At 44.3% G+C, this 15,684-nt stretch overlaps 1 protein-coding gene across 1 annotated transcript in view; it reads right to left on the reverse strand.

Annotated features, from left to right (window-relative positions):
* VPS53 (VPS53 subunit of GARP complex) overlaps positions 1-15,684 on the reverse strand; it is a 408,370-nt gene that overhangs the window by 182,841 nt on the left and 209,845 nt on the right. The window contains exon 11 of the mRNA XM_069757361.1: positions 15,224-15,365. Coding sequence (XP_069613462.1) covers positions 15,224-15,365 — 142 coding nt within the window. The remainder of the gene's footprint in view (positions 1-15,223; positions 15,366-15,684) is intronic.

The raw sequence follows: 15,684 nt of genomic DNA on the forward strand, positions 1-15,684 counted from the left end.
AACTGGTACCACGGCAGAACCAGAGCATGGAGAGCGATGGGTCTTGGATCTCGGGGCCGAACCACGAACTCGAGTACATTGGCCTTCAGAGTCTGGATGTCATCCCACCTACGACTGGAGAGCTCCAGTAAGGACAGATCTGATGGAAGACTTCGGGGTGAAGTTCCCACTGACTTGAGGCGGAACCCTGACGGCTGAATTTGTTTGCCGTTCAAAGTTCTACTTCTGGGATATATACTGCCGAGATCACTGAATAATAAACTTTGGCCCATCAGAGAAAGTGAGGTACCTCGGTCATGGCGCCTGACCGTGGGTACCTGCTAGATGACTGACATAAGGCGCCGCCGTGGCATTATCCAATTGAATTCGGATAGGGTGACCCGCCAGAAGGCAGTGGACCTGCTGTAAGACTACCATTCGGATCTCCAGAACAATGATGGGGAGAAGAAGACTGGCATTGGTAGTTACTAATAACCATTGGACCGGGAGAAAGGCCCTGGATGAAGAAGGAGCTCATAGACTATTGTCTGAAAGTCTATTTGACTTGCTGAAGACGAGCGGAGCGAAGGAAACCGCTTCCATTGTAATCACCATTTTTCCTCAGAACTCTCTTAGCAAATCGAATGAAATGAGGGGATGAGTAATCAAGTCCTCAGAACTCTCCTTGCGCGAGCTCCCTGTTGAAGGGCCATGACCTTGTCTCGAGGAAGAATTACCATCCTTCTAGAAGTGTGCAGGATCATCTTCAAAAAGGATATCTGCTGGGCTGGAAATGAGAACTTGTCTAAGTGTAGCTGCCAGCCCAGGAGAGAAGGTATCGCAAGAGATATAGACGACTCAGCGTAGTCCTGGAAGGGCGGCTAGACAGACCAAACAGGGCAGGACGAGCACGCCTCTAGAGTGCAAGAGAAACAAGACATCCGCCATGACCCGAGCGAACACTCTGGGTGCTGAAGCAAGGCCGAAGGACAAGGTTGTGACTTGAAAATGTTGTTGACGAATGGAAAGGCGAAGGAATTTTTGCAGAGGGCAAGCAACCCGAATGTCGATGGATGCCGGAAACTGCACCTTTTTCTGTTGAAGTAATGGCTGAGCGGAGGAACTCCATCCAAAGAAGGAGGACCATGTCAAAGGTTGTTAGAAGTTTGAGGTCCAGGGTCGATCTTACTTTTCGTTCCCCTGTTTGGAACCAAGGTCCCTTAGATCTAGACTGTGCTGGACAATCCTTATACAATCCTTTGTCAGTCTCCTGCTCAAAGGATTTGATTGGCCAGTTGTTGCTGGTATGAATCAAGGTAGTTAAGGTCTCCAGCCAGGAGACCATTGCTCTAGCAATCCATGCGGCCGCTAGGGAGGATAGAGCGCTGGACCCGAAGCTGCAAGATGGAACGAACCAGATTTGCTATCTGACAGTCCGTGGTATTTTTAATTGATGACCCATCAGGTAGGGATACTGGTAGGTATACCACAGGAGATTCTACCCGGTTAATCTGCCCCATGGCAGAATGTGCGGCTGCATCCAGCAGGTCATAGTCTCTTGCCATCTCCTCTTTTCACGGTGCAGAGATAAAAATTAGGAACCCTCGATCCATCAACCTCTTAACAGGGAAGTGGAGAGGAATTGTCCGCCTTCTTGCATCCTCCACTAAATAGTGGTGATGCAGAGGGGGGAGCTCGTACACCAAAAAGGGTGCCTCTATATGTCCACAGAGTTCAGGTCTCCAGGTGGACAGGACAGGTTGTCTGGCGTTAGGCCTGGATGCAGAAGAGGAAACATGGAGACGACACTCCGTGTGCTCGTCTGTTGATGGTGTGGGGAGATCGGAGCCCTTTAAAGGACCCGTCGCCCTTAAAAAACAGGCCAGGCATGGCATCCCACGTAGAGGCTTCTGTCCAGTGAATCACTTATCCGAATTGAATGGCAAATGCTCTCAAGGGAGTTTAGTCTCTGAAGCTCTGGCAAGCTCAGGCAATATCCAATCCATATTCAGAGCCTTGTTGTCATCAAATCATTGGTGAGGGAGCACGAAACGAAAAACTTCCGTTTTCTAGATGCCTGTATGTTTTTAGACGCTTGCACGTTTCTAGAATACTTGCGGCCCCTGCTAGCCGACGGCTCCCATGTAGGATAGGGACCATGTATATTGGTCCTTCGAGCACTCCAAACACAGAGGGTACACAGAGGGATTCCATCTCTTGGTCAGAGAACCATGGATTGGTCAGTGAAGAAGTCCACTGAGGGGAACTAGAGGATAAAGCTGGGGTCGGCGGCGGAGGGCTCCTCGGACTGATCAAACGCCTTTAAGACCAGGGAATACTGGTCATGCACCTTTCAGACCAGGAATTATTGGTCATACGCCTTTAAGACCAGGGAATACTGGTCATGCGACTTTAAGAACAGAGAATACTGGTCATGCGCCTTTAAGACCGGGGAATACTGGTCATGCGCCTTTAAGATCGGGGAATACTGGCCATGCGCCTTTAAGAACAGAGAATACTGGTCATGCACCTTTAAGACCAGGGAATACTGGTCATGCACCTTTAAGACCAGGGAATACTGGTCATGCACCTTTAAAACCAGAGAATACTGGTCATGCACCTTTAAGACCAGGGAATACTGGTCATTCACCTTTAAGACCAGAGAATACTGGTCATGCACCTTTAAGACCAGAGAATACTGGTCATGCACCTTTAAGACCAGAGAATACTGGTCATGCACCTTTAAGACCAGAGAATACTGGTCATGCACCTTTAAGACCAGAGAATACTGGTCATGCACCTTTAAGACCAGGGAATACTGGTCATGCACCTTTATGACCAGGGAATACTGGTCATGCACCTTTAAGACCAGAGAATACTGGTCATGCACCTTTAAGACCAGGGAATACTGGTCATGCACCTTTAAGACCAGAGAATACTGGTCGTGCACCTTTAAGAACAGAGAATACTGGTCGTGCACCTTTAAGACCAGAGAATACTGGTCGTGCACCTTTAAGACCAGGGAATACTGGTTATGCGCCTTTAAGACGAGGGAATACTGGTCATGCGCCTTTAAGACCAGGGAATACTGGTCATGCGCCTTTAAGACCAGAGAATACTGGTCATGCACCTTTAAGACCAGAGAATACTGGTCATGCACCTTTAAGACCAGGGAATACTAGTCATGCGCCTTTAAGACTGGGAATACTGGCCATATGCCTTTAAGACCAGGGAATACTGGTCATGTGCTTTTAAGACCAGGAAATACTGGTCATGCGCCTTTAAGACCAGGGACTACTAATCGTGTGCCTTTAAGACCAGGTACTTCCTTACCCGGGTACTGATGTAGAGTCGATGTGCCCCTTTAATGCAAAAATACGGTCACCCCAGTGTGAGCTGGCCGGGTGGACCAAGATGGCCACCGGGAGCTGCAGAGTTGATAAAATCTCGCAGAGAGCGAGAAGCGCCAATTTGGGGGGCGGAGCCACAGACACGATGTTGAATAGGCCTAAGCCGGGGCCTAAATTTCTGTAGCCGGCGGACATCACCAGTGGGTCGTTCCAGGCAAGACTTCCAGGATGCGGCCTACAAATCGGCCGAAGCCGGGGACTAAATTTTTGCAGCCATCCAGAGCGTTACCTCAGAGAGGTGGGCCACAGGGAAGTGGCTGAGGCTGCCTGTCAGCATGTGAATATCCCACTGAAGATGGTTCCACTCACCATTGGTGCGCGTCCCGGCATGGAGCCGCCGCGGATGGGGGTTTCAGCGCTGTTCTGTGCAGCGTGGACGGTGCAGGGATAAGCCTCCATTCACCATCCGTTTGTTAGGGAGGTGGAGAGGACCCGTCCGCCTCCTTGTGCCATCCGCTTCACAGTGGTGGGACAGTGGGGGCTGCTCGGACGCCATAGAGAGTGGACTCTGTACAGCCACGGAGTTCAGTCCCCGGGTGGACAGGGCAAGTTGTCCGGCATTAGGCCTGGCTCCAGGAGAGGATACATGGAGGTGACACTCCATGTGGTCGCCTGCTGCTGGTGTGGGGAGATCGGGACCATGATAGGAATCGTCGCCCCTGAAGTGAGCTCAGGCATGGCTTCCCACGTCGCAGGAGAGGGTACGGGGAGGTATACTCGCCGTGCTCGCCTGTTGATGGTTCGGGGGAGATCGGAACCTTGAAAGGAACCGTCGCCCCCTTCACTCCGTTAATTAAAAAATAAAAATTTACAGAAAAGTAAACAATAAAGTAAAAACGTTGGGGTCTGAAACAGACCCATGTGCCTCCTACGGACACTAAGCAAGAACTGGTTAGCTGAGAGCCAGCAGGGGTGTGTATACTGCAGGGGAGGAGCTGAGAGCCAGCAGGAGGGTGTATACTGCAGGGGAGGAGATCACTTTTTTTTTTTTTTTTGTATCACTTAGTGTCAGCCTCCTATTGGCAACAGCATACACCCACGGTCTGTGTCCCCCAATGAGGCGAAGGAGAAAGTTCTCTAGTAATACGGTGGAATGATTTCCTTTTTTGAATTGTGGCTCTAGACAAAACCTTGAACAGAGTTATTTTGTCATATGGAGATGCGAGGGTTTTTGAGTTTCTTGTCAGGGCTAGAAGATCATTCCTCACCCACCCAGGGTAAAAGGAAACTATAACGTCTCTCTCAGTGTCCGAGATGGTGGTCTTGGAATTCTGAATGACCTCTCAACCAGGTTCGTCACTTTGGAATTGGGTAACAATTTGGATATCATGGTGGAGATATAGTTTTTTAATTGGGAGGGTTGAACCGAATTCGGGATCCCTCTGATTTTTAAGTTATTTTTTCTTTTAAAAGTCTTCATATTTGTTTAGGTCTTCCCTAAATAAGAGGATGTCGTTTTTTTATCTTCTCCAGGGAGTCTGAGAACAAGGACGAGTTCCTAGCGTGCTTTGGAAGTGGGGTTGTGAAATTTTTATAAGTCTTTTCGGTTGTTTTTGAAGGAAGTGAAGAAAGGTTATGGGCCTTCGTAGCAATAGATTTGGGGAATTTCACGATGGCTGACAAGGTGTCTGTTAGTAACTTTTTAATAAATGCCTCTGAGGCCGTTGTTTCGAGGTCAGATGTCAAATTGTACTCGACGCCGAACCCCCCTCCTGTGGTGTTCACTGATGATAAAAAGGCCTTACATATTTTTATCATAAATCCGACAGATGGGGAATTTTTTGACGTGGGAATGCTGTCCATTATGAGTAAGTTATGGGAGTTAATCCCAGACTCCCCCGAAATATGCTTCAATTCAGGGTTCTCTGTTTTTGAGTACTTTGAGAGAGCTCCCTGGAAGTCTGAATTTTGGGAATCATTAGAGCCTTAAGAGTGTAAAGAAGAGGAACTGGAAAACACTCCCCCACACGAAAATTCACTCCCCCCCCCAAGAGAAGAGGGCTCTGCCACTTCTGAGAGGTCCTCCGAGTAAACACTCCCCATCCCCCCAGAACCAGAAAGGACGGCAGGATCAGGGTGCGAGACCCTGCACAAAGTCACTAATTCTGAGTGGTCCTCCACCGCATTTCCATCCTCCAGAATAAGGGCCGACCCTTTATTAAAATCCCGAAAATAATTCCTAAACAGTTCCGCGAGTTCTGCTTTCCACTTATTGGGGTTAAACTCGGCAGGGCAATGGGAATTATCAGTAGGGGTAAAGGTGAAATCATCCCCTGTTGTAATGTGAGTTTGAGGTTTTACATAGGACTCAGCAGGAGACCCTATATCTGCAATTGACTGCATCTCTTTATAATTATGGTTGTCATCTCCGGAAATTGCTTTGTAGTGTCTTTTGTCTGGTGTGTCCCCATAGATCATGTCCCCCTGTATGTTCCCTGTGAGTTTCATGCAGCTATTAGGGGATTTAGGGTTGGCACACCTCCTTTGAAGTGTATGTTGCTGCTGCATACTGTCGCAGTGTTGGAGCGGTGTAGCGCTCACCGCGTCATATATGGTCTGGGTAGCACAACTTTCATCATTGGTCTCCTTCATTGTGGGTAAACTGGGGGCTTTTAGTTTATTCATGTGCAGGCCTTTTATCGGTGTGGGAGGCCTGCTGCGGTTATCATAGTTCCTGCAGCGTTCATGAACGTCCCCATCCCCCTGCAGAGTCTCGCAGCCGGCAGCCGCCGCCATTTTACCCTTCCCCCTGCAATCTCCTGCTTCCGTGAAAGTTACACCGTTGACTCCCGCTTTCTTAGCGGCATGGTAGTGATCATCGGGCCGGTTCTGCTGCCGCTGTGCGACGTCTCTCTCCGGCGCCGATGTGTCCTGTGGCCGTGGTGCGGCAGCTGACCGCAGCCTCGGCACAAACTCAGGAGCGCTGTGCCTCATCTGCGGCGGTGCAGGCGCCATCTTGCTTCGCGGTCTTCTCCCGACCTGCTGTGTCTCCGCTTCGTGCCGGTCACTGTCCTTAGCACTGTGGGGCTGATCCGGGGTTGTGTCAGCGGTGGGTGTCCTGCCGGTCAGGGGCTTTTTGTGCTGTGGTGCTCCCTGTTTCTTCGGCTTGTGCTGTGTGAGGGGAGGGGACATCTTAGTCCCTGCATACCCGGTCTGAGACCTTCTGTGGGTCTTTAGGGCTCTGTTCTTCTTAGCCCCTCTCTGGCTCCAATCTGTGTTGATCTTGTTGGGATTAGATCCCATCTTGGCTTGACTGGCTCCTGGCATGTTATAAATGATCCAGGATTACAAAAATCCACTTTTGTACGGTTTTTTTTAAGCTTTTTTAGGGGAATTAGCAGGAGCTCCTGTGAAACACGTCAGCTCCCTTCCCCTGGCAAACCACGCCCCCTCTCATTTTTTTAATTTCTTACTGTTTATGTAGTTAAAGAATATTTTGGGATTATTTTTACTCTCTCTGGCAATGAGTCTCTCTGTCTCAATTTTTGCTGCCTTGATTTGCTTTTTACAGAATTTATTTTCTGTATTTATGTAATGCCTCATCACTACCTACTTCCTTTAATTCTCTAAATGCTTTCTTTTTGTCACTTATTGCACCCCTTACAGCTCAATTTAGCCATATTGGTTTCCTCCTATTTCTAGTATGTTTATTACCGTACGGTATATACTGTGCACAGGTCCTATTCAGGATGCTAATAAACGTCTCCCATTTTCTTTGAGTATTTTTAGGTCTCAGGATATCGTCCCAGTTAACTGCACCAAGATCATCTCTCATCCGTTGGAAGTTTGCCCTCCTGAAGTTTAGTGTCCTTGTAACCCAAAGTGATTTACTGGATTTGTTTTCTCAATTTTGACTCTCGTAGTTGTGGTCTATCTATGATGTCAATTACAGCAGGGGTGTCAAACTGCATTCCTCGAGGGCCTCAAACCATGCGTGTTTTCAAGATTTCCTTAGCATTGCACAAGGTGCTGGAATCAGTCTCTGCAGGTGATTAAATTATCACCTGTGCAATGCAAGGAAATCCTGAAAACAGGACCTGTTTGCAGCCCTGGAGGAATGCAGTTTGACACCCCTGAATTACAGGCCTTGCGAGGCTGAGCTCTCCTTTAGAAGGTGTAGGTTTAACTTGAGCCTCACTATCCATGTAAATAACTGTGCACATTTTATTGTGTGTGTATAAAAGTGTTCCTGTATGTACCTCAGCATACGTTTGTATCTATTTCTGTATGTATATAAAAGCAGATGAGTGTGTGGGAATGTGTTATAATTTACATATATGTTTGTAATTTGTGCATCTGTGAAAACATATTGCCGTTTGTATGTGCATCTGTAGGTAAAAGTGTGGGCATGTGAAAACCCAGCTGACCGAATACAGATCTGCTCCATTGACCATCACTGAACCATGAATACGTTTGGGGTAGTCAGGATTTGAACCAATCGGTCACCTGACCCCCATGGATACATTTGGGAAAGCCAGGAATGGGATCAACCAGTCACCTGGTTCCATGGAGATGTTCGGAGAAGTCAGGTTGTGACCCTCCAGTCAACTGGCCTTGTACCTCAATGGACTGTCATCTTCCTAATCTTGCAGTTACCTCTTCTCTGTGCGTGCCACAGGTGGTGTTGTCGGCTCTGGAAGCTCTTAGGTTAATGCTGCTCTTATCCTGGCAAGTCAACGGAAGGGAGAGACTCTAATTTTGTGGTTAGATAAATAATTGCCACACTATTTTATTCTCACCCTGTGTTGTCTGAGTAGTATTATGCCCACAGTAAAAGGAGAGTGGGCATTCGGTAGGATGATCCCTGTGGTTAGAGTTAGCGGACCAGAGCACCAGGTGACTCCCGTGTCTCCTTAAGCCCCTACTAGATTAAAAAGGTATCAAGGATTGCACATGCGCGTTCAATCCCAACGTGAATGCAACATCAGGTGCAGCTTGCCAATTTTATACAGTAGGCAAATTAAACAGCTTACGGATCAACCACTACTCATGGGTTTGCGCCTTGTTGGGGTCAGTGGCTGGCAAGATTTGGGCAAACAAAATATGGGTAAAGCTATTCCTGTATCGCGATACATGTGTTTTGACTTGGATAAATTCACATAGTTAAATATTTGACCTACATGCCCTTTATTTAATGGATTTTCCTGAATGGCTTCACTAAATGTACTTTTTACTCATACTCCTTATCTGGCTGTTGTATCTTGACATTTGCCTATATTTGGTTGGGATCTCTTAGAATAGTTTTAATAATGTGCTAATAAAAGCATATTTTCAATAAAACAATTACTCTTTTGAGCAATTTCTGTATTGGTGGCACAATTGTATGTAGAAGTACATAGCTCGACGGAAATATTTTCCGGTGACGTTTTATTCATATAATACTAATGCACTGTATAGTTAAATGCTAGTAATTACTCAAGACCATTTAACCACTTGAAAACATCAGGACTTTTTTGTACTTTTTCCCGATGTCATCTTATGCTTTGGAAATTAAAAGTTTAACAAACGAGCCTTTAATAAAGCTTTATTTTTAAGGCTATGTGCACACGTTGCGGAATTGCCGCGGAAATTTCCACGGCAATTCTGCAACTCCTGCCACGGGTATATCGCATGCGGAATTGGCATGCATATTCCCGATAAACACTAGTGTTTTGCAAGCGTAATTAACTTGCAGAGTGCTAGCGTTTTCCAAGCGATCTGTAGCATCGCTTGGAAAACTAATTGACAGGTTGGTCACACTTGCCAAACATAGTGTTTGACAAGTGTGACCAACTTTTTACTATTGATGCGGTCTATGCAGCATCAATAGTAAAAAGATCTAATGTTAAAAATAATAAAAAAAAATTTAAAAAATGGTTATTCTCACCTTCCGACGTCACCCGATCTCCTCAGTGGTGCACATGGCGGCTTCCGTTCCCAGGGATGCTTTGTGCGAAGGACCTGGGATGACGTCATAGCATCCCTGGAAACGGAAGCCGCCGCGTGCACCACTGATAGGCTAAGGACTCTGGGGGCCATCAAAAGGTGAGTATATCACTATTTTTTATTTTAACTTTTTTTTTTTTTTTTAACAGTGATATGGTGCCCAGTCAGTGGAGGAGAGTCTCCTCTCCTCCACCCTGGGTACCAACCGCACATGATCCGCTTACTTCCCACATGGTGGGCATAGCCCCATGCGGGAGGTAAGCAGATCAATGCATTCCTATGTGTGCGGAATCCCCGCAATTCCGCAAATTAATGAACATGCTGCGTTTTGTTCTGGAATGCATTTCCGCTCAGGAAAAAAACGCAGCATATGCATACAAAATGCGAATTGCATTCTTTTAATAGGATGCTTAATGTGAGCGTTTTTTTTCACGGTTTTATAGCCCAATTTTGCTCCAAAATGCTGACTGCATAGCCTACAAATTCAAGGTCACAATGGTCCATTCACACCTCCAAGAGTTTTGGAGAGTCTTTGGTCCAGGCTATGAGCATTCCCCTTTTTTTATGACCAGGTAGAGTTATAGAAATTGCTGAAAGACATATATAAGCCCCCAAAAAAGGAATTGTGGACCCCTAAAAATGTTTAAGAAAGCACATTATTGTATTACACATCTATGTTGTACAGACAACCTTCCATAGACTTGTTACAAAGTGGCTAAAGTACATTGAAATATTAGCAATAAGAACATCACAGAGAGAACCACATAATAAAGACTACTTTTTGTCAAAGCAGCTACAAGTTTGTGAGTAATTGAGGAAGGAATTCAGATGACGTGCCAAGTCTGCAGTGGTCAGGCTGAATCAGAATCAGCTCTTTTCATTTTGTAATAGAAAAGGGAGAATTCAAATGAGAAAAATGTATATGTTCTTCATTAAAATAAACAGTAAAATATATTAAAACGAGCAGATTTAACAACACAGTCTCTACAGCTTGTTAAAGGATACGGTACTTATCGCCTAAATATACTTCCAGAATGTTTTGCTGGTTAAAAGTGACACGTCTGGATCCCGCATCGAACTCCAGAAAAAGGGACCCGACTAGGTGTTGGGACAGCCTATATGTTTCTTATTATTTCCTTGCAGATTTGAACCTGTTTCAAATCTACAGCATGTGCATTCTTTCATTGTTTTCATCCATTCTAATAAATGGGGGGAAAAAGCAGCAAAAATGTGCTTATTTTCCATTTTTTTCCAACACTCCAACATTTGCAACAGATTTTTCTTTGAAAAGAACAGTGTTAGACTGCCAACAAAGGCTGCTAAGTGGAAGAAAGGCTAGGGAGAGCTGGCTGGGCACATGGTTGACTCTGTTCTTTACAGTCCATGGTCAATGCTGAAACAGGTCTGTGCCATACATGTATTTGGCTGAACCACGACCCTTTAAGGTGCATCTCCACTTCGAAAAAGAAAAAAGGATTGCAGTGCAGGACTCTGCAACATAATAGTTTTTGTAAATCACTCTAAAAATTTGAGCTTTTTCTGTTTACCTACAGCACAGAACAATGGCGATCTGTGCTGTGGTCTGAGCTAAACTGAGCAGCGTTGTGCCCCTTCTGCTAGCGCCCCCAAAAAACTAACAGAGTACCGTATTTTTCAGATTATAAGATGCTCTGGATTATAAAATGCACCCCAAATTCTGAAGAGAAAAATAGGATGAGATCTCAGCTCCCGAGACCTTGGTGCCGAGATCTCCATCTGCACATGTGCCGCCCCCCCGGTGGCCATTTTCTCAGAGTCCACTGCACAGGAAACTATGGAACTGCGGCGGCTCTGACCTCTCACAAAATGTCGGTAGGGCCCCCACAGCAGCACCGAGACCCCCCGCAGCAGCACAGGAGACCCCCGCAGCATTACCGAAGACCCCCTCATCCCAGCTTGCAGCCTGCAGCAACGGTATCGGTAAGGTATATCCGCATCATAAGAGGCCCCCCGACTTTTCCCCCAAAATTTGAGGGGGAAAAAGTGAGTCTTATAATCCAAAAAATACTGTAACTGCAATTAATCACTTCCTATAACCATCAACAAGCTTCTTACACCTCTCAGCTGGAATGTTGGATCACTCTTCTTTTGCCAAATGCTCCAGGTCCCTCATATTTGAAGGGTGCCTTCTCAACAGCAATTTTAAGATCTATCCACAGGTCTTCAATGGGATTTCGATCCAGTCTCATTGCTGGCCACTTCAGAACTCCCCAGCGCTTTGTTTCCATCCATTCCTGGGTGCTTCTTGAAGTATGTTTGGGGTCATTGACCTGCTGGAAGACCCATGACCTAGGACACAAACCTGACACTGGGAACGACACTGTGACCCAAAATCCTTTGGTAATCTCCAGATATCTATCCTGCATTGCAACCCTGACATCAATTTTTCTCTGCCGTCCACATCCAGGGAGATTAGCTGCAGTGCCATGGCTCGTAATCCTCTTGATTATGTTGCGCACCGTGAACAAAAGAATAGCAAGATAATTGAAAATGGACTTGTAACCTTGAGTTTGTTGATATTTTTCAACAAATTTGGTTGTCAAGTCCTCAATCAGTTCTATTCTCCTCTTTCTGTGAGTCAACTTCTCCCCTTTTTATCTGGTTTCAGGTGCGATGTTCATATTGCCCACACCAGTTACATGCCACAGGTGAGTTTGACTCACATGTGTGAAACCCACGTTTTTGGAAAGGTGCCAACCGTTTCGTCCGGCCTATTTTTGGGGTTTTGTGTGAAATGATGTCCAATTTGCATTTTTTTCCTCTGTTTTTTTGTGTTGTTCCAATACACACAAAGGAAATAAACATGGGTATAACAAATAATGTTATGTTGCAATAATTTTATTTGAGAAATACTTTATTTGTTGGGGCAATTTCAAGGGTGCCAATACTTTTGAGTGTAATTAAGTATTAAACTGTAAAACACTGTGTAAAACAGTCACTGAGAAAGACTTGGGTAAACGGAAAACTGCACTTTAGTGACCAGTGCCAGGCAGCTGCTGCTAAGGCAAGTAAAATAATGGGATGCATGTATAGATGCTCATGACAAGAACATACTTTTGCCTCTATACAAGTAACTAATGCGGCCATACATAGAATTCTGTGCACAATTTTGGCCTACAGTGTATAAGAAGAATATATCTGAACTAGAGAAGGTTTAGAGAAAAGCAACAAAGGTTATTAACCCCTTCATGACCGGAGGTGTTTTCGCTTTTGCGTTATTTGCTCCCCTTCTTCCCAGAGCCATAACTTTTTTACTTTTCCGTCAATATGGCCATATGAGGACTTATTTTTTGGGGGACGAGTTGTACTTTTGAACGACACCATTGATTTTAAACATATCATGTACTGGAAAATGGGAAACAAATTCCAAGTGCGGTGAAATTGCAAAAAAAAGTGCAATCCCACAGTTGTTTTTTGTATTGCTTTTTTACTATGTTTACTAAATGCTATAACTGACCTGCAATTATGATTCTCCAGGTCATTACGAGTTCATAGACACCAAACATGTCTAGATTCTTTTTTTATCTAAGTGGTGAAAAAAAAGAGTGCCAATTTCCGATACCCGTAGCGTCTCCATTTTTGGTGATCTGGGGTTGGGTGAAGGCTTATCTTTTGCGCACCGAGCTGACGTTTTTAATGATACCATTTTGGTGCAGATACGATCTTTTGATCGCCCATTATTGCATTTTAATGAAATGTCGTGGCAACCAAAAAAATGTTATTCTGGCGTTTTAATTTTTTTTCCTCCCTACACCGTTTAGCGATCAGGGTAATCCTTTTTTATCATTGATAGATCAGGAGATTCTGAAAGCAGCGATACCAAATATATGTATGTTTGATTTTTTTTTTAGTTGTGTTATTTTGAATGAGACAAAAGGGGGGTGATTTGAACTTTAATATTTTGTTGTATTTTTTTATATTTTTAAAAACTTTTCTTTCTTTTTTTTTTTTTTTTTACTTTTGGCATGCTTTAATAGTCTCCCGATCGGCTCTGCTACATAAAGGCAATGATCAGATCGCCTGTATGTAGCAGAATTACTCACTTGCTATGAGCGCCGACCACCGGGCGGCACTCATAGCAAGCAGGCAGTGACAACCATAGAGATCTGCAGTAGAGCTCTGGTTCTCATGCCAACCCATCGGTGACCCGCGATCACGTGACGGGCATCACTGATGGACGGATTTGCTGGAAACGCATGTTAAATGTCGCTGTCAGAGTTTGACAGTGGCATTTAACGGGTTAATAGCCACAGGTGGATCGCGATTCAAAATATCTGACACGTGCCGGGAAAGATGTGGGCTCACCGCCAGAGCCCACAGCAAAGGGAGGATGTCCGACATCGGCGTACTATTATACCCGATGTTGCTATGGGGTTAAGCGAATAAGTGGACTGCAACACCAAGACAGGTGATTTAACTTGGGGTTATCTAGTTTGGAAAAATGGAGGTTTAAGGGCGATCATATCACTATGTAAAAAATATATGAGGGGACATGACAGAGATCTTTCTAAAGATCTTTTTACACTTAGGCTAGGTGCACACGTTCAGGATTTCTCGCAGAAAATTCCTGAGAAAAACCTGAAATTTTCTGCAAGAAATCCGCAAGAAATTTGCATGCGTTTTTGCCGCGGTTTTTGACGCATTTTTGCCACGTTTTTGATGCGTTTTTTTCCGGACATTTCCCAATGCATTTTGTAGTGGGAAATCTGCAAAAAAAAAAAAAAAAAACGCAAAAATTAATGAACAAGCTGCGGGAAAAAAACGCATCATGTGCACAAAACATGCGGAATTCATTCTAAATGATGGGATGGTTATTGTATGCGTTTTTTTTTGAGGTTTCATAGCGTTTTTATCGGGAAAACCCGCGAAAAAAGAGCAACGTGTGCACACAGCCTTAGGCCTGCAACAGGGACAAGGGGCAGGTGTTAAATCTAGAGGAAAAAAGGTTTAATCACAATCACAGATTCTTTCCTGTAAGAGTAGGGTTACTATGGAACTCTCTGCCACATGATGTTGTAATGGTTGATTCCCTGCTACGATTCAAGAAGGGTCTGAATGCCTTTCTTGAAAAATAATATTACGGATTATGGGCACTAGATTTATGATGGGGCATTGATCCAGGGAACTAGATTGCCGTATGGAGTTGAGAAGGAATTTTCCCCTAATAAAGAACTGTTAGTGTCTACCCCATGAGGTTTTTGCCTTCCTCTGTATCAACATGATAGGCTATAGGTTGAACTTGATGGACCCACGTCTACCTTCAACCTTAAAACCAAGAAACAGGACCTCAGGTATACTATTATCGGTTTTACTTTTAGTCCCGTCGCTAATACATCTATCTAGAGTAATTTATATTATCATACATACCACTGAGCACTTGTGATCTGATATGTATTACTACAGTATCTTTATGGGTTTTCATCCCAGCACGTGACTTGATGGTTATGGCTATTACATGCACAAAATAGGTCTCCTTTTCTTTATATTTTTATTCCCAATCCAATATGTTTTTTTGATGTGTTTCTAGTATTTATTTAGTGTGTGCATCCGGCTTATTTCTGTACCTCCACTGCACACCATTTCTTGATCCTAATAAAGCTTTTGTATTTTCACCATATATGGTTTACGCATTCATTTGACCTTATATCAGGTTCTTCTCTTGGTTTCTTTAAAAGCTGGATAATCACGGTTGTACTCACTCTAGTCTATGGGAGTTACAGAAAGAGCCCGAACTCTACACTAACATTCTCCCATATATTGTAGCTCCTTTCCACTTTTCTTTATATAAAAAAAATGAATAGAGAAGCAGAGCAGAGTTCACATATGTAAAGTGTTATAACAAGAAAGATAATATAGTACAATGGTCTTACCACAACAGTGTCGGTCAAAGTGCATCCAGAGAAACGCTTTGCTAGAAGTCCCTCAAAATTAGTGGTCCTCTGGATAGCAAAGAGCAGAAGCTTCACCTCAATCTCTTTAGCTCTTGTTCTCATAATTTTTGAAAGATCATTTCTACAGAAAAAAAAAAACATTTTTTAATAAACAATACAATTTTCTTGAAAAAAAAATGCAACAGTGGTATAATATAGAAAATTGCCAACGGAAAGGAAATTAAGCACTTGTTTCTGAAGATTTTCATGTAAAACCAAGTGAAGGTGATGTGTTCAAGATTTTATAAATGTACTTTTAGGCTATGTGCACACGTTCAGGATTTTCTGCAGAATTTTCCTGAACAAAACCAGACTTTCTGCAGGAAATCCGCATGCGGTTTTTTTTTTCGTGTTTTTCACGCATTTTTGACGAGTTTTTTGTGCATATTTTTCCGGAGCTT

The sequence above is a fragment of the Ranitomeya imitator genome, chromosome 3 (assembly GCF_032444005.1).
Source record: "Ranitomeya imitator isolate aRanImi1 chromosome 3, aRanImi1.pri, whole genome shotgun sequence".
Taxonomy (NCBI): Eukaryota; Metazoa; Chordata; class Amphibia; order Anura; family Dendrobatidae; genus Ranitomeya; species Ranitomeya imitator.